Below are 20,672 nucleotides of genomic sequence, written 5' to 3' on the forward strand. Positions count from 1 at the left end.
TTTAGTTAACTTCAAGGATAAGTATCAGCTCAATGCATACAAAATGGTCTATTGATGTCCTACATATCTCCAGAAATGCTTTAACAGGCTAGAAGTTGGCCCACAGGGCCAAACATGGGCAAGCATGGCGTCCTTCTTAAATTATTGCTATAGGAACAAAAAGGCCCCACCTAATACTATGAAACCGTTCTTCGGAACATCTTTGACCAAGAAGGGAACCAATGGTTGATATATCTCCATAGATCTATTTCCATACTTAAAACCGACCAGTCGGCATTGGACAGTCTCCTGCTCTAATGTGCTGTCCTTAAAGCAACATTGAAAAAACAAATGAAACACTGTCCAAGGCAAGTGACATGGATAAACTCAGTAAATCCAGCCTATTGTAAACAGTAGGGGTGGGCGGAATTTGCGAAATCCACTTTCGCAAATTATCGCAAAAATGTTCAAAATTATCGCAAACATACGGAAATATCGCGAAGATGAGGACGTTTTTTTCCAGCATGTTCGCGAGATTTTCTGCATGGTTGCGGCTCTCCAACTTACCCATGTAGTCGCTCGCGGGCGCGGCCATCTTGTTTTCAGTTGTCTCGCGGTGCATGATCGCGAGAAGAAAGACGCGATCGCGCGACGCATGACGTCACTGCGGGCGCGAACTGTCGCGAGACAGCGCAAATGGCTGAAAACAATACAACATCTCATGGAGAACGCGACCGGATTAAGAAAACTTGTCGGCGAACGCACGGATTCAGGTAAGGCGAATGCGCGCGCGCGAGAATGTATTATTTTACAGCGCGAGCAAGAATCAAATTATCGGCAAGCTGCGGAATGTGGAAATTTTGACATTTTCGCGCTTTACGCAGAATGCGAAAATGTCAAATTATCGCAATTTCCGCGAACGGACCGAAATTTTAGCCCAGGCCTAGTAAACAGTGGGGCAATCCTACGCTAATGCTCAATCAGACTGCCTTAGACCTCACCCTTATCTCAGTTGCGCCCTTTGGAAAGCAAGCCTGAAACAAATAACGTTTGCTAGGCTAATGAGTCTACAATCTAGAGAAGTAAACTCAAAGAGGCAGTTGCTCATTAAAACTCCCAACTGCAGCCTTTGTGCCTACAAGTATGTATCTTAACCACCTGTCATGTTGCTGTTCGGCACTCCTGTACTTGTGCTTTACACTACTAAAACCACTCTTCCTGGCGTATGGATAAGACCATGCAATGAGGCCACAACCCTGGTATTCAACCTCATGGAGCCTATGGAACTGTAGACATTTGGAAAATATATCAGCCTCACTCATCAGTGCATTAAAGAGCCACCAAAGGGGCGACTCTCCACGAGAACTGGTTGATTACATCTGTGCATGTCCAGGCTGTAACTACAGAAGGTGAGGGCAGCTTCGCATTCAGCCCCAGTGTATGCATGAACTCTTTAAGCCATGTTCTGTCTGACAGCAGTATATCTCATGGCATGCAGCAGTAGAACATCCTGTGCTATCGGCTTCCCACTGCTACTTGGGAGCCAACCCCATTGTGTCAGCCCAAAAGTACTTTCTCAACTGGCATAGCTCTGCAAGCAAGGTACACTTTTGTCTGCATCTTTACTGCTTAGTTTGCACTTTTTCTTCTTTTTCTCTTAAAGCCATTTATATCTGCTTCACGTCTTTGGGCTTCCATTTCAATCTTCCTTTAAAGAGTTTTGCAATCCTATTTTATCCTCCAACGAATCATGCTATTATAGAATTTTTGTACAATGTAATTTATTGGATTAATGCTCACCAAGAGCCCGATTCACAAAACTAACTTAAGATAAACTCCTAAACTTACTACCATTTACTCATTTTGGTATTCACAGAAGGCACTTACTCATTTTGGTATTCACAGAAGGCACTTACTCATTGATGAGTAAGTGCCTTCTGTGAATACCAAAATGAGTAAGTGCACTTCTGTGAATACCAAAATGGTAGTAAGTTTAGGATTTTGTCTTAAGTTAGTTCTGTGAATCGGGCCCCAAGATTTTAGGTCGAGCATTAGCGATGACCTATTTTATCTCTCTGTGGGGCTTTGGCAAACCCACCCATTGCCATTGGCTGTTAGCTGTGGCATTCAGAAATGCTGGCTTCTTATTGGTCCATTTGTGTCAAAGTCTCTCTTTTATGTGTTTAGTTCGCTTTCCGGCGATTTCACTATGAGAACATTTTAGTTTGCCATCACACATTACAGCGTGTGATGGCCTCTCTTCTGTCCTCCCATCTGGCTATTGCAGGTAAGGCGGTGTTTTTTTTTGTAATTTTAAATAGTGCGAACCAAAGGTATTGGACTGCTGTAAAAGAGCACCAGTTACGTTACAGATGGACACATTAATTTTTGGATAGGCACGCAGAGATTACGTTATTTCCCAAAATTACCAATGTTGAGCTGATGCTTATCCTCCATCCATCATTGGCTGTGGCTGGGGAAGGGTGGTGCAATGTAGTGCAGCGGAAATGGAGTCATTTTCATTCTAATTATCAAATTTCACTAGCATGACGGAGGTAATTTATAATGTGGCACTTTAAACTGTAAATGAAAATCTAAATGGAAATATATTCTTACAACTATAATATATTTTTTTGGTGATCAACATAACCACAAAAATGTTAACATTCCAATTGCATTCCATTTAGTTTATTTTTTCGGACTACCCGGTATATGCATGACTATTCCAAGATGGCGGAGTCGAATGCAGTCATCTCATCCCGTGGGAATGGGTCTGCATGCGCAGCCACATTGTGGGGAGTGAGGCGAGTGTGTCTCCATCAACGAGTTTTATTATTGTTGTCACTGGCCTGTCCTGCTGGAGTGAGCGTGTGATGCAGTACACGAGTTGGGGACGAGGAATCAGAGTCACACCGAGACCATGGAGGGCTATCTGGGGGTCGACGACACCTCACAGACAGCAGCTGTGCCTTCCTATATTGTCAAGCTCTGGACTCTGCTGGAGGAGCTGAGCAATGAGCAGCTGACATGCTGGAGTTTACGTTCCATGTGAAAGGTTCTGCAAGGCGTGAAATATAATGATGGGAAGTGACAAAACGTGTGTTGCGATCTGTCAAGACAAATCTAAGACTTCCTGCGATACCTCACTAAGGGCCTCATGTAGGAAGCCAAATACCGGTCGGTAACGGCCGATTTTCGGTAATTATACCGTTACCGACCGGTATTTTGGCTTTTGAGATGTAGGGGGAGAATTTCATGATTCGGTATTTACCGAATCGGGAAAATTACCGAATCGGTAATATTACCGATTCGGTAAATTTACCGATTCGGTAAATACCGAATCATGAAATGAGATGTAGGGGGAGTGTGTGGTGGGTGTGGGAATTCATTATTTACCACCAACTAAAGGTTGGTGGTAAATGACGAATAGGTGAAAAAAAGCATTTTTGTGCACGTTTAAGTGTGCAATGTGGCAGACATACATGCCCTTAGGGCATGTATGTGCGCCACATGTGCACACATGGCCGAATCAGTGGTGCAACAGGGTGTCCATGTGACACCCTGCCACCCTTGCATGTGCTCCCCCATTACCGAATTGGTATTTACCGATTCGGTAATGAGGCATACCTTCCCACCTAATTTTTCCGGTTCGGTAATATTTACCGACTCATTACCTACATTGCATTTACCACTTCATAAATACCGAATCGGTATGATTCGGTATTTATGAAGTGGTAAATGCCAGCCCACCTACATAAGGCCCTAAAACATTTAGAATTTCATTTAATTCGGATGTTTGGGCCTCTTCTGACTATTGCTCAATGGTAGCAATTCTGCTTGCTTTATCCCTACTCTTGTAATTGTTTATCAGCTGTATGTGTTCAAGGCGGGATATTGTTGTCCTTCAGACTTTATGTACAAACCTCACCCCCCTAGTTCACTCATACACTATTGTTTTCATTAATTCCGTGACGTTCTGCAGTTCAGGTCCCGAAGTCATCTCAACATTCTGTGAATCACCGTAGATCACTTACTCGCCCTGTGCCTAAAATAACATGCATTTGCAATGCACATAGGTCTCGCATTTGTGAGTTAGAGCTATTGACATTGTAAATGGCAATGTTTTTTACCTACACATTTTATTTTTGGAGTGAATGTATGTAGCGTGATCCCTTGGAAAGGTCCTGCACTTCGTAATAAATATATTGAAAAAGACGCAAAGTGTGGATTGTGTCAACAATTGCTTGCCACGTACCTCATGGGTGAAGTGTCGCCACACATGCACACCGTGGTGCTTTACTAATGCGAAACTCATAAATAAAAGTAATGCTTTCAGACTAACCAACCCAATCGGGATTGGAGCATGTGAATCCAAATCCCGACTTCTCTTTCATTTTCTAGACTATTTGACTTACTCTCCTGCGTCTTGGTTATCGCCAAAACAAACACTGGGAGGCAATGAAGTTTGCCATGGGGGCGAGGGGCAGGGGGGCTACGGGGTACATGAAAATGTATTCATTGCCTAGTTGTCAAAGGTCGCCAGGTGCTATTAGTTAAAAGTGTGCAGATTTCATTAAGATATTAAGAGTACTTTACTCGCATCTTTGAGAAAATCAACATTAACTAAACAAAATGCAAGAATGCGTGTCAGTTTTCACAGTGTTTTAGACAGTACTGGTTGCTTAGTTTCATTGCATTAATTTTTGTATTTACTCTTTTACACAGCATCCAAAGTAGGTTACCTAACCCCAAAGCCCCGAGTTGTTAAATGACACATAGAATAGAGTGTTTTACAGTCGAGGAAATGTGTCCAAATGTAATTTTGGTAGTGCCATGGAATGATCAGCCAATGAGGTACTCGATGAGCAGGTATTTAACTTCACGTTCAAAATGTACGGTACTGTGGCTGTTGTTTGTTTGTACACAACCACCTCTCTGAATGTGTTTATTAACACAGAGCTTCATCTACCAGACAGTGATCACGGAGGGGCGACTAAAGCACACAAGAGAGCACACAAGAAAATGTATTCATTTATCCTGAGTGTGAAGGCACCAGCAGGGCACAGCTCAGAATCTGCTGCTTCTGGTAAGACTAGGTAAGGGGGATGAGGTGGGGCATGCAGGTGTTGCAGGCAGATTTGCAGGTTATTGAAAGTGATGATTCTGACGTGAGGCAATGGAGACTGACTTTGTCTGTTTTTTTGCACCAGTCTATTTCTCTACCATCTACCAGGCTCACTGTAATGTATCCATTCATCTCTCTTTGTTAGAGGTGCGCGAGCCAATATATTAATTAACAGGTAGAGCCAGCCAGAGACGAGCCAAGCGTATACGAGCCAGTGGGAGAGCCGTGAAAATGATCGGCATGTTAATCATGCAGCAAACATGATGTAAATGAGCGATAATGTCTCTTCAGAATTAAAAAAAGTGAATTTCTTTAACGCGTCACCTCAGTACACAAGATTATAGCACTGAATTGAGAGGAAGTTATTAAAAGTGCTTGTTTTAAGCATGAGTTAAAACATTACCGCTCTTCCCGCCTGACAACAATGCCATTTGTGAACTAAGAGGCGTCAGTTGCCATGCATACCCCGAATGTTGCCTAGAGTCTTATTATGTTTAGAGTAACATTAAAATGATGTTCATTAAACACGCGACATTTTCGTACAGCACACATCTTGAAATCGCATATTTCAAGGTGGCAATAATAAAGATGAAAACGGAAGTGCCGGCAGGTAAGAAAACACAAACGGGAGTGGGGGTGGGGGGCAGGGAGGGTGAGAAGTCACAGACTGAGGGAGGGGGCGGTGGGGTGGGGAGACAGGGAAGAAAATAGTGTTAGGAGTAAAGGGGCCAATAGCCATGTAAGGATACAAATGATGAATGAGGAGGAATTAACAAGCCTCAAACCAATCGGAAGGCAGCATTTAAGGCAGAAGCCAATGGGAAGAGAGTGGGCGGAGCTCCCACACTACAGTATATACCGCATGCCTCGCAAAGCGATGGCAGCGCATTTGCACTGCAACGCTAGGCGAGACCTAAAAAGTGAATATGGTCTTGTATAATGTAACTAGTGCCCATGTAAGGCAGTCCAATACCTTTGTGTCTAGTTTGAGCTATATAAATCTGTAAAAATATGAATAAATACAATAAAATGTAATTGTTCACGGTGAGACTGCCTTATTTCGAGCCACAAACTTCTTCTCTTTGGCAATGAAAGGTGCCATAGTTGCCCCAGAGATGACAGATGCTAAAATATAAAAATAAAGTACATTCATAGTAAATTATGTTAATTCGTTCTCCTCAGACCAGAAACATCATGCAGACAGACACTGCAGGAGTGGCTGCACAGGAACACACAACACACAGCACAGTAGCACAGGGCCAGGGAAACACACACACCACCACAACACCACACTCAGGGAAACAAAAATGAGGACAAGCACCAAATGAACACATACAAGGAACAAACATCCAAATGGACACACAGCCTGCTTAGTCATACATACATTCCACAGACTGATACACACACACATACACACCCCACATGCCAACAGCAATGGAGCACAACAAATAGGAAAACCAAAGTGGGATGCACACAAATGGAAGGTCAAGGAGACACACAGCAAGCATGCATGTGCACATCTCATGCAAGACAAGGAACAGAGACCAACACCCTCACACCATCAAATCATACATGGCTGGTACAGGCAGTGAGGACAAACCACAGACATCGCAGTGCAACAACACAGAGAGACAGCAAGGCAAACTATGTAGAGGCACAAGGATGAAAGGAAGGTCCTGAAGTCAAGCTGTGAACAGCCACACATATATACAAATACTTCACAGGGGTACACCAGCAGCACCACACACAGGGACCATTGATACACCCCATGACTGACAAACACCAGTAGGAATCCACACACATACCCCCCTCACACCAGCAGCACACAACACCAGTGTCAAACACACTGAAGGCTGGCAATACTTGCCAGTCAACACACACACACACACAAACAATAACACAACCTGGGGGTAGCCGCAAACATCACACACACAGAGGGTTGCCACAACAAATGTCTGCACAAAAACAACACACAGACACATGACCCAACAGAAACACACACAGAACAACAACAAGAACAGTCATGCCCTGTGCAGCTAAACTGGGGAAAGGCAATGGGAGCACAGACACAACAGGAGGGCACAACATCATCACTCAGGAACAATGCACAGACAACAATACCACAACACACACAAGAAGTGCACCATCACAGAAAAACACAGCCACATCAAACAAACAACAGATGCACAGGCACAACAATCGCACAGCAAAAACAGCAGGACAGCAGGGGATGCACACCAGGCAATGACAAGGCAACAGACACACACAGCACTGCATGCACAAGCAGTGTGTGCACACCAGCTATACCAGCCACATACAGACATCAGTGACAGAACAGCAATCCACACAACACCATACAGCACAGTACAAAGACAACAGCACACCCAGGAAGTGAAGCAATAACACAGACAACACACATACATCCAACACAACACCAACAGATTCACAAGTCTGGGACACAAAGGTGGAAACAACGTGACCAGAGGACTGGGCAGCACACACAGTTGGACTGCATAAGAGCAACCATGACTGCCAAACAGCACCAGCACATCACGTACAACCCATTGGGGAAATGCCCTGAGTGACACATTGACCCTGGACAAAGAACTGCACCACAAAGCACAGTGTCACAAATGAAGTGATGGGGAGGCACACACACATGGAAATCAAGGGGACAGCTGACACCAAAGTGAAGTGTACTGCATGCCAGTAGGGGGCATGGCAAGAGTGTACCATACACAAAGAGAAGGAGTGCAGACCCACAATGGGTAGACATCTGAAGCACAGATAGGGGATGGCATGACAACACACACCTCATGCCACACTGGAGGCAAGAAGGCACCATCTGACAGCAAGGCATGAAAAAACACAACCACAATGGCAGTGTGGAAAACCAGGTCTGCACAGTCCCCACAAACAGCCACCAGACACAGATGTGCAACAAAACACAACACTGACTTGCCAGTCACACACTCTGCATACTCACAAGTGACAAAAACAACAAGTAGGAGTCAGACAGAATTCCAAGGACATACCAACACACTGCTCAGTGCACTACATATAACTCGCACATGTGCATACAACCACATCCACAGGGCTGAACAATCAAAACAACAGGCACACAGCGATAATCTCACGAAATGTGGCGTTAGCTTGTTGATAGGGCCTCACAAACTTAGTCATGATGTCCACCTTCCATAGGATATCATGGCTATGTCAGTCCTGAAGCAGGCGTAAGGAAAGTAGCGATAACAGGGGTTATCGCTAATTTTCTTGCCGCTATGCTTCATAGCGTGGGACTTGATGATAGGAGAAATGTCGCTTAGCGACATTTCTTCTGTCATGTCAGGTCAGGAACGCCCACTTTGCATCTCATTAGAGATGCAAAGCTGGGCGTTAAGAATCCGGGCGCTAATACAAGGTTTCAAGCGTTAGCGTGACCTTGCTAATTAGGCGATAAAATTATCGCAGCTTTTCAGCCAAAAACGGCCGCAAAAGCGGCGATAATTTTCTATCCCCGCCTTGTAAATATGTCCCATCGTCTCTTGTTCGACAAAGCTTCACTACAACCACGTCATTGACAGATGCATTGAAGGTCGTAAGATCCCTGCTAGGCAGGAAGGGTAGGCAGTGATCTTATAACAGGACGGCGGCCACACTGCCCGGTGAAAGGGTATAAATGACCCTACCAGAGACCTCCTTCAATATATTAAACAGACCTCACCTAAGATGAAGAAACAATAATAAATTGAAATGGAATATTTCATCTTTTACCTTTTTATCTGCTCATAAGTTGCTCGGTCTCCATGTTTCAACTCCTGGAAACAAAAGAATCTAGTATTAGAAATAAACATATTTTAGTGGATTCCCTTTGTTCTAGGCCAGCATCAGATGTGTATATAATTCGTCCATAGTAGAGGGCACAGACTGGTATTAGTATGTCACACCTGGGAGAAGCTGTATCCACCAGCAACGGGTGGATGACTCGTCCACATTATTCATGGTTCCCCGTCTCATGTAGAGCATGAACGCAAAAACATCAGTTGTCTCAGATGTCAGAACCTTGTGTGCCACAAACATTGGGGCATATCAGCAACAACCGACGATAATTATCGCTAAGCGCACTTAGCGCTAGGATAATTATCACCGGCTAACATGGATTTTTATCGCTGAGATAGCGTGCTATTAGCAACGCTTATCTCAAAAGCGATAAAAATCCTGGCGCTAACTGCCTAACGTGAGATTATCGCTGGAAACCCAGCGATAATCTCACGAAATGTGGCGTTAGCTTGATGATAGGGCCTCACAAACTTAGCCATGATATCCACCTTCCATAGGATATCATGGCTAAGTCAGTCCTGAAGCAGGCATAAGGAAAGTAGCGATAACAGGGGGCATCGCTACTTTTCTTGCCATTATACTTGTCGCTTAGTGACATTTCTCCTGTCATGTAAGGTCAGGAACGCCCACTTTGCATCTCATTAGAGATTCAAAGCTGGGCGTTAAGAATTCATGCGCTAATGCAAGGTTTCACGCGTTAGCGTGACCTTGCTAATTAGGCGATAAAATTATCGCCGCTTTTCGACTGAAAACGGCCGCAAAAGCGGCGATAATTTTCTATCTCCGTCTTGTAGATATGCCCCTATGTCCCCTATGCCAGAAGCACAGCAAGGATGCCATGGGCCCTGGTGCAAGCATGGAAAATGCACACTTAGGCTGCTATTAGGGTAGTAAAATACAGCATTGCCAGGCATGAATGAACCTCTTTATACCCTAGTGCCACTGCACCTGATGCATCCGTGGTAGCTACACCCCCTGCCCTAAGCATTGTGCACAAAACTTATAAAGAAATAGCTGTCACAATGACACAACGGACAGGTCCGCATCGAGCAGCGACTATGTTGCTCACTAGCCGTCCATCAGGTGAACAAACCTTCTATCAGCGTTCAGTAAATCTGATGGTTCTGAATTATTAGATTTTCCCGTTTTATCTGCTGGTGTCTGCAGATCATGAGTTTGAATTCAGCAAAGTCTACCATTTATCCTTCCTACACCCATAATTAGGTGCAAATACTGAAACTAACATTATTATTGCAAACCGTTTCTCCCTGGCTCCTGTTGGTCAGTTTGAATCAGCTCTTGGTCTAAGCTCTGCTGATGTTCTCCTCCCTGAGACTCCTCTTCTCCCTCAGAAACCTTCAAAGTTGAGGACCAAGCACATCTGCCCTGCCTGTTTCCTGTTTCTTTGTCCCTCAGGCAGACAAGTCTCTTGCCCACAGGAAGGACATCTCCACTTCCGGTGCCAGGGATCTGCTTCTTGTCTCTAAGGTGAAATACAATACTGGCTCTAGGGTGAAAGTCTTGTGATGTCACAAGGTCGGATCCTTGTACTGTGTTATGTACTCACCATGTACGCTGGGTCTGCAGCTGAGGCTGGATTCTACAGGAGAGAGAAGGATAAGACTTAGCACATTTAATGATTTAAGTATGTAACAGGAACAAAGACTCTGACATCAGTAGAGCATCCTGTCCTGGAGGTCCAATGGCTGGAAGGATAGCACAAGAATGAACTGAGCTCTGCATCATCAATTATAACTCACTGAGCGGGAGCAGGTCTGGCTTTTCTTCTGCTACCCTGGCTACATCCTTGAGACTCTTCTTTGCTTCCTGTTGTTGCCAACCCTTGTCCACCCTCCACCCTCTCAACACCTTCTTATTTGCTTTTGTTCCCCTCTCACATATCCAGGCCACTGGAGGGGAAGTAAAAGACCACAGTGGAACCTGCTATTATTATGAGACACAGGCCACTGCAGCAGTCTCTTCCTAAACCTCTTCTCAAACTTTGTTCAACGGGACTGCATCCTTTTGATAGGAGTTCTATTATGAGATTGCCTCTCTTGCTGGCAAAGAGATGACCACATGCTCCCACCTTCCTCTCCATGGAAAGGGCATCAGAGAGACGGCCACCCTCTCCAGCCCCTAATTTACTTGCCCCAGTGGCAGGAGCTCAAAATAATAATTCAGTTTATTGCATTGTAGGCATTGAGGGAGAACCATCGAGCAGTGATGAAGGTGATTTTTAAAGAGTGCAAAAACGTATTGACAGTGTATTACTTGTAATTTACATACACAAATTAACATACGACCTTTGTGAGTTTGCAAATCATTCCCATTTCAAGCAGAGACAGATAAATACAGTTGTCTAAGTACCAGAGTTGCGAGGAGGACCCAGGTACTTAGGTTCCAAGTTCAGCAACTTAGATACAAAGGACCCAATTTAGAGTTTGTCGGATAAGGTACTCAGTCGCAATATCCATGGAGTGCAGAGTAACCTGTCGGCTGAACTTTAGGTTCACCCGAACACGTTTATGGTGACAGAGTAAAATTGCCTCCATTGGTACAAACCCTCCTTCGTTGGTCAGAAGATCAGAAGTAGCCATCCAACCTTCCACCCTATTTAGAGTGGGTAATTGAATCATTTTTGTTACTGTCCCTCACTACCAGGAATATCCTAGAAGTGAGAGACAGTAAAAAAAATAGTTTTTATTTTCCAGAACAAACTCTCTCTTTGGGAGTTTGGGCCTAATTACGTTCATGGTCTCACCGCCATCGAAAGGCCATTTACCGCCTGCCAGATTACAACGGCGGGCAGTTCAGTGGCGGTCAGAAACTCAGACCACCAAGCATCCGATGAGCTCCTTGAACCCGCCGGTGCGTTGGAGGCCTTCCTATCCCTAAACTGGTGGTTGGTGCCTACCACGCACTGCCGTAGGGATTAGGATGGTCCCTTCCTGCCAGCCTTTCCATGGCGGTTCACCCACCATGGAAAGACTGGCGGGGATGGACATTGGGGGCTGTCGCGGGCCCCCCCTTCATCCCGGGCCCTTGATTGTGGGTTTAGGGGAGTACCACAGTTCCCTGTACCAAGGGACAGGCACCGCATGGTGCCTGTCACGTAGTACAGGTTTTTTTTACACGTCCCTTTATTCCATTGCTGAGAGTGCTGCAGCCAGCAGCACCCGCTGCAATGGAAACCCTAGACAATGCGACCGCCACGGTGGGGGTAGCATTATAATTTGTCCTCTGGGACCCACAACACTATGTCAGGCGGTCCCCATCTCCGTTGGAGTGGTGGGTGGACGTGGGTCCGCCTGCCATGCTAATGAGGCCCTTTGTTTCTAGAAAAGTAAAACATTTTAAAAGTTTTGGGTATACGTCAATCACCAATGGGTGCACAACAAACATGTACATGTCTTTATTTAAATTGTAGTGATACCAGTTCATACAAAGTCAAAGAGTTCACTGCAGGACCAGCAGTGAGCTCTGAATGTTTTTAAATTTCCCTCTAAATTTGGTGAGCAGAATAAAGTGCATCAAAATCTAAATAGGGCCCTAAATCATGTCTGTTTGGATCTCAGTTCATATTCAAGGGTGTTGTTCTCCTTGATGCTTGGTGCACACTATACAAATGTTTCCATAAATAACTATACTCATGACCAGATACGTGATGTGATGACTGTACACCCAATATCACTGTTTTACTCTGCAATGGCCAGGACAAGGCCATGCCATCCTCCAAATCCAAGGACAGTGAGGAGTCTTTCCAGCTCACCACCACACACACCACTGGTGTATCAGACTATGAGCTCGGGCCAGGAGGAGGACATGAAGCTCTAGTAACTTGGTTCTTGAGAGTGCCAGGTAAGGCTGATGCCTCTTGTTGCCACCTTGATCCCACATTATGACGCGTGAAAGGACCAGATGTCTTTACAGAGGATACCTTGTCTTCTAGAGGAAAAGACTTTGGCATAACATTCTCCACTGGATACATTCTGGACACTGACTTGCTGAAGAATCTGGCTCAAGTGGACCAGCACCTTTGACCTGGAACAGGACCAAAGCACTGTCAAATTTCTGTGACTGACCTGAAACAGACCAGATGAAAGAATGCCAACGGTGCTGCCACACGATGATAGACTCTGACCTGCTCCTTATATAACTAAGAAAACAGAAAATGACCCACAGAAACTAAAAACAATCACAGCCATGATGAATAGGTAAAGAGTCATTGAAAGAAGATGGATGGCAGACTTCTTGGTTTAGGCTAAATTACAGTTAATGACCTTAAGGGAAGACATTTCTGGCGAACTGCTAGAACATTTCTTAAGATTACAGAAAGTCATAGTTAAAAGGAAAACATGGCGGTTTCCCAATTCAACAGTTGAAACTATTGAAGAAACACAAGGCATAGCAGAGTCCAGCAGCCCAGCTGCAGTACAGCTGGCCGGACCGTGCATCCAACGACACAGAGAGAAGACTCAGGGTGGGACTGACACTGTACATAGAAGAGTGCCAAACTCGGACACAAGGTAAGTATGTTTCACATTGCCTGCCACTGTAGTGGTATTGACGTAACTGTAGCTGCCCGTGGCCTCTTAGAGCTGCACTGAGGCACACTCCCCCCTCGGGCCTTTTATCAGGACCCTCTGGGGGAGTCCTCCTCATCTGGCGTGCTCTCCCTGCGTCACTTCCGGCACTGAAGCCCAGGTATCTATACCTGTCCCATCCAGTTGCTGTCCTCCTTGTCCTCCCTGCTGGACATGCTGTCACCCTCCCTATCCTGTACCCAGTGCCCCGGTGTGGTGGACTCTGTCTTGTTCTGAGCTTGTTTAATAGTTTCTTTGACTTGCAGGTGGAGTTACAGGGTGATCGGTGGTGCATATGAGTACCATCTTAGGGAGCACATTAGGGGTGCTCTATGACAAAATCTGGGAATCTTTATGACTTTGGAATGTCAGCGAGTGTGCACCGTTAGTCCCTCGGGTGGTTGCATGCCTGGGCAACCAGGTGCTAGCCTGGTGACTCTCTGCCCTCAAATGCGTGGGTCCCACTCCTGGACTTGTGTCCCACAGTCTTTAGGGGAGGAAAACTCCCCAACCAAAATGTAAGCACCAAATACGTTGCCCCACCGTGCAGTTTGGCTTATCAGGAGGGTGGGCAGAATGGTTACTCAGCACTGCCTGCCCTTGGATCACCCGTAAGTCAACCCAGCAGTTGTGTCCGGTGCATGTGTCTGAGTCTCAGAGGCATGGCAGTGACAGGGGTCACCAGTAGTACTGAGGCCATCTCCACAGCCTTCCTTGCTGTGTGAAGCTCTGTGTCCTCATGGTCCACCCAGCAGCACCGTGGATCATCTGATTTGGAGGAGACCACAGCTGCAATATCTAGAAGCAGCCAGTGCATGTGTCTGAGCCTCAGAGGAATGGCCATGGCAGGGGCCACCAGTGGCACTGGGGCCAACTCCACAGCCTTCCTTGCTATGTGAAGCTCTGTGTCCTCATGGTCCATCCAGCAGCACCGTGGAGCCACTGATCTGGAGGAGACCACAGCTGCAATATCTAGAAGCAGCCAGTGCATGTGTCTGAGCTTCAGAGGCATGGCTGTGACAGGGGCCACCAGTGGCACTTGGGCCATCTCCACAGCCTTCCTTGCTATGTGAAGCTCTGTTTCCTCATGGTCCATCCAGCAGCACCGTGGAGCCTTTGATCTGGAGGAGACCACAGCTGCAATATCTAGAAGCAGCCAGTGTATGTGTCAGAGCCTCAGAGGCATGGCCATGGCAGGGGTCACCAGTGGCACTGGGGCCATCTCCTACAGCCTTCCTTGCTATGTGAAGCTTTCATTACATTGCTTCCAAAAAAGGGAAAAGACCCTTCTGAATTTTGCGTCCTACCACCCAATGTCACAGTAAGATACTGCCGAAGGTTATTGAGAATCCCCTGTCAATATAGGTGGAAGCATTGTCTCCCTGTGCAATCAGGATTTGTGTCACATAGGTTTACTACAGCTATTCTGCACACTGTGCTTTCAGTACTACATTAACTAAATTAATAATTAGAGACCAGGGTGGTGCTACTGTACGCCAGAAAGCATTTGATTCTCTTGAGTGTCCATTTTTGATGGTCACACGCTGAAGGATTGGCTAGGAAAATACTTTCCTAAGGTACTAACCCTCTAACACTCTCATACTTTCACTTTTGCTTAGGAACCAGCTGTGAATCTCCCTCCCATGATAAGGGAGGTGAAAAGATCTGGCAGGTTTGTCTGCATATCTATTAACTGGGACAAATGTGAGCTGCTTCTCTTAACTGGTAACGCAGCAAACATCAAGTAAGATTTTTCCAATTCGATGGATGGAAGACCAGTCAGATATATTGTGGTAATGCTTCACAGAGACGTAGAGGTCATCGTCAGACTGAAGGTCAGTCCAGCTGTGTACACACTGCCCCACCTGATAAACGCCTGGATAAGCGGATCTCTTTCTGTGGCTGGCCAACTGGCACTTATAAAAATTGAAGTGCTCTCAAAAGTTCTTTGCCTGTTTATGAAAATACCTACACATCTGAGCAAAAGGTTCTATGATGCTCTTTTATGAGTGAGGTGAGTTTGAGATCCCAGCCCAAGCAATTTATTATCTAGCAGCCCTGTGCCATCTCACCTGACATTGGTGTCATCCAGTTCATAGGTCCCCTTATTTTTATAACAGAGAGGGAGCAGACAGACACCACCCCTCTGATGTTTCTACTTTCCCCAGGACAGCCATGACCCCCTGTGATACTCATCATTGCAGCCATGTGCTGGGATTGGATGGCTCTGAACCTAAAATCTAGCAGATCATTTATTTATTAACTGGCAACAGCTCTGGCACATAATACTCGCCTCCTGCTCACCGATGAATGGATGCTGATGCTGGTATTGACCAGGGCAGCCTTAATTCAACTGGATCATCTCTAGGTAAAGGGGACATTTCTTACACTAGACTAATACAAGACTTTATGAGATGCCACCCCAGTGGATATTCTCACCAACATAAGAATGAGGCTTACTATACAAGAAAAGATCCTGGTGTTACCGGATGAGCCTTATTCGGGTCCCAGGACCCCCCATGATGGGTTTCTAAACTATACACAATGGTCCCCACTCTCAGGATGGACAGTACTAGCCATAAGAAACACTCCTGGTAAAAAGATATTGGAGAGGAACTGTCTAAAACAAAATGGAAATATTGTTGTATGCAGACCCGGTAACTACACATTAACAATAGCCTAAATAGCTGCATTTCAAGTTCATGGATTTTTCATACTTGTGCCAGCTGAACAAGAGTACCTTAAATCCTGTTTGCAGAGTGCTGAGAGATCCTGCGAAGAGGATACATGGTGCAGCTGAGGCGATGCAAGCTTCTTTTGTGAAGATGCATGTTAGGTTATGTTATGTTAATGGGTTTTATAAAGCGCAACAGCTGCGCCAGCAAAGAGGCGTTCCGGCGCTGACAGCAATGAGGTGGACAAGATCAAGAAAGGGCCCCAGGGAGACCTACAAAGTGGGAAAGAGAAAGGTTTTGATGGCTTTCCTGAATTCTAGATAATTGTTAAGGCCACGAATGTGGGCAGGCAGCAAGTTCCAAAGAATGGCCGATCTGTGCCGGAAAGAACGACCTCCGGCGCAAACCCTCCTAACCCGGGAAACCACCACCAGGTGTTGTCCCATGGAACGGAGCTAGCGGGAGGGAACATAGGGTATAAGCAGGTCGGCTAGAGTACCAGAAGAGGCGGATTTCAGGACTTTGAAGGCTGTACAGAGAGCCTTGAACTCAATCCGCCTTGCCACAGGCAGCCAGTGGAGACGGTGAATAGTGTTAGTCACAAAGCAGGCTCTAGGCAAACCGAGGAGAGATCTTGCGGCCGCATTCTGTACTCTCTGTAGCCTATGTATTTCTGTCTTGTTAGCTCCCAGATACAGTGAGCTAGCGTAATCAAGTCTAGACATAATCAAAGCCTAAATGATGATCTGCCTGGTGGGGCCATCAAAGAAGCCCAGGATGGGTTTGAGTCCTTGCAACAACCCGAAACAGATTTCAGCCACCATTTTAGTTTGGGACTGGAAGTTGAGGGAAGCATCCATCCAAACCCCTAAGTTCTTCACTGCCTGCTTGGGGGAGGGGGCAGTGCCTGGGCTCCTAGGCAACCAAAGCTCGTTCCATAGACCATGGTCCTTTCCCACCACCAACGCCTCTGACTTGTTAGCATTCAGTTGGAGACAGTTGGCGGTCATCCACTCGGCGAGTGCCGCAAGATCCCCTTGAAACTTAAGAGCGTCCTGCTTAGAGTCGCTCGAGAGAGCCACCACCAGCTGTGTGTCGTCGGCGTACGAGACCATGGTCAGCCCTCTGCTCTTGGCTACTACAGCCAGCGGTTGTACATATAGATTAAAAAGCAGAGTGCTCAGGGAGGAGCCCTGTGGCACCCCTTGCTTGATGGTAAAGATGCCAGAAGTGAAGGGGGAGCTATCACCTGAAACATCCTATCAGCAAGGAATGAGGCAAGCCACTTAAGGGCTAAGCCTACAATTCCAGCCTCCTCCAAGCGTCGCAACAGAATGGCGTTGGACAAAGTATCAAACGCGGCACTAAGATCCAGAAGGATCAGTGCAGACATCTGCCCTTCATCCAGAGCTGTCCAAAGATGTTCTGTCACAGCCAGGAGCGCCAACTCTGTGCTGTGGCCAGAGCGAAAGCCATTTTGGGAGGGGTCTAAACTGTTGTTGGAGTTCAGGTGGTCTTTGAAGAGGGAGTTGATATAAGCCTTTGTGATCTTTGCGGCCCAAGGTAGCAGGCAGATCAGCCAAAAGTTTTCTGTTTTTTTAAGTCTAAGGAGAGTTTTTTAAGCAGTAGGCGCAACCAATCTATTCTTCAATTCCTGACTCATGCCGAGATAGGTTCAATGCTTATCTCAGATCATGCCCCTGTAATTGTTGATTTGGATTATCCTACCTCTACACCCTCTTCACGCAGGTGGAGATTTAATAATGCCCTTCTACTCGACTATCATTTTACAGAGCATTTTACATTGTTTTTATATGAATTGCTTGAGAATAACCTTCCCTCGGATTCACAGATCACTTTTGCTTGGGATGCCTTTAAAGCAACTGCAAGGAGATTATTATAGATTTTGTTGCAAAAAATAGAAGAAGGTGCTCCAAGACTCAATGCTAATCTTATACCAAATTAAATCCTTTAAACATGAATATTTTTCTTCAAATCACACTGATACATTATCTAGACCTATTAAGGCTAAAATGCAATATAATAAACAATCCTGGGATAATGCTTGCAGTAGTTTGCTCAAGTTTAATGCTAAACTGTATGGTGGTCGAAATAAGGCTGGCAAATCTCTGGCTAACTATCTTATAATTCAGAAACAGAAATCTAAGATTGTTGCTATAACTGATACTGCTGCGATCAGGTATGTTAATCATTCCAAAATATTAGAGTGCTTCACAAAATACTACACTAATCTATACAACCCGAGTCCTCTCCTACAACTGAATACATTTGTTTTCAATCAATTCCCAAGTCCCCAGATAATACTGCTGACCTGTCCTCTCTTGATATTCCAATTTCGGAGAAGGAAATTTTAAATGCTCTCAATCAACTTCCAAAAGATAAAACTCCTTGGCCTGATGGTTTTTCTGTGCATTATTTTCTCCATTTCACACACCTGTTAGTTCCTAAACTGTTGCTTCTTAGTACTCATTTTCTAAAAGTGGAAAGGACACAGGGCTATTTTACTCAGGCCATGCTCTGTTTGATCCCAAAGAAAGGTATAGAACCCTCTCAATGTTGGAACTACAGCCCTATCTCACTGATAAATACAGGCTGTAAGATTTTTGACAAATTGTTGGCACTCCGTATTAATTAGGCTGTTCCTGATTTAGTTGGCCTGCATCAGTCAGGGTTTATTAAAGGATGCTCTATAGCAGATAACTCTAGAACCTTCCGTAATATCATTCACTCGGTTTCTAAGTTCATCTCCTCCTTAGCTGCAATCACTCTTGATGCTGAAAAGGCTTTCGATAGGGTGAGTTGGGGGTTCATTTTTGGAGCATTGAAATGGCACGGTTTCAGTCCTCATAACCTTCAATATATACTCTGAACCATGGGTCAATGGAATTTGATTCATTTCCCTTTTCTCCACAGAGGGGCTAGACACGGTTGCCCTTTATCTCCACTTTTATTTATTTTATCTTAAGAACCCTTCTCAGAAAAAATCAGCCGACCCTCAAGTTTCACAGGCTTCCAATTTAAGAACATGGATATAACATTTACTGCATATCCAGATGACATTTCGCTATGATGACCTAACCCTAACATATCAATTCCTACGTTTTTTCATTATTAAACTACTATTCTATAGTTTCTGGTTATAAGTTTAATATTGATAAATCAGAGGCCCTGCCCCTAAATAAATACTGCCTCCCAGATATGTTTAAGGATACCGGGTTCACATGGAATTCAAAAAGCATTAAATGTCTAGGTATCCTATTTTCAAAAAACATCATAGAAACTATTCAAATTAACCTCAATGAAATCCTCAAAAAAAATACGTCATTGATGGAAGAGTGGTCTCCTCTATTTCGGTCTGGGTGGGGTAGATTATCAATGATTAAAATGATGCTGTTACTAATAATTTCTACTTGTCTATGTTGCCGATTACCCTTCCACTCTCTTTCTTTAAATGTATTAACCTTTCCTTGATCGGAGGGGTTAACTTTCCTAATCTTAGGCGTTATTATTCTGCCTTTACACTAAAACACATTTGGACTTCCCTTTCAACGAATCCTCATGAAATATTATCAATTTGGGGACAACTGGAGCAGACTCAATGTACACCTTTTTCTTTAATTGAGGTGGTTCATATTTCTCAGCCTCCCAGAGCTTTTTCCTCGCCTATACTTACCTATTCTATAGCCATTGCTAAACCTTTAATTACCTCCTCTATTTCATGTTTTGACATTATTTCACAAACTCCTATTTGGAAAAATAAGCATGGAAAATTGAATAATAGAGCTCTCTATTGGAAGGAGTGGATTGACAAAGAAATTATAACCATTGGTCATATACTTTCTGACGGATCTCTTACGGATTTTTCTGAGATTCAGAGAAAATATGATATATATGCCACTCATAAACTGCATCTAAAGAATCCTCTTCTTCTATTTCTCCCACATAATCAGACTCCCTTTCTCACGTTGGATTTCTCCTATCAAATGAAGGCCGCTGGAATTTATATGATTTTGTCTTGTTCCTCCGATATCAGAACGAAATCCAAGGTAGAGCTCTTGTGGGAGACTGATAATCAACAGGAGTTCTCTTTCCAGACCTGGGGCTCCATATGGGCCAAGATTCATACTTCCTCTCGCTCAGCAAACACGACCCAAATATTATATAACTTTTATAATAGAGTATACCTGACCCCTGAGGACCTATATAGATTTAAACGCACTAATGATGCAAGGTGTTGGTCTTGCTTTAATGTTAAAAGTGATTTTTTACACGTTCTTTTTTTGTCCACTTGTAAAAAGGATTTCGTTGCTCATATGGTATAAACGGAATGAAATATTGTCCAGGTCTATTCCTTTTCATATCTTACACATTTTTGTAGGCGGCTCCTCTCCCGTATGGTGCTCTCAGTGTATGGTAGGAACGTTTATTGATTTGCCTGCTGCTATT

The 20,672-nt window shown here is 44.8% G+C and overlaps 1 protein-coding gene across 2 annotated transcripts in view; it reads right to left on the reverse strand.

Moving 5' to 3' along the window:
- Positions 1 to 20,672, reverse strand: part of LOC146808739 (cell adhesion molecule CEACAM6-like) — a 668,079-nt gene that overhangs the window by 7,016 nt on the left and 640,391 nt on the right. For both annotated transcript variants that reach the window (XM_085615553.1, XM_085615554.1), the window contains 2 exons: positions 10,512 to 10,544; positions 8,879 to 8,922 (listed from right to left, as the gene is read on the reverse strand). In XM_085615553.1, the coding sequence (XP_085471679.1) occupies positions 8,879 to 8,922; positions 10,512 to 10,544 (77 nt within the window). The remainder of the gene's footprint in view (positions 1 to 8,878; positions 8,923 to 10,511; positions 10,545 to 20,672) is intronic.

The sequence above is a fragment of the Triturus cristatus genome, chromosome 7 (genome assembly GCF_964204655.1).
Source record: "Triturus cristatus chromosome 7, aTriCri1.1, whole genome shotgun sequence".
NCBI lineage: Eukaryota > Metazoa > Chordata > Amphibia > Caudata > Salamandridae > Triturus > Triturus cristatus.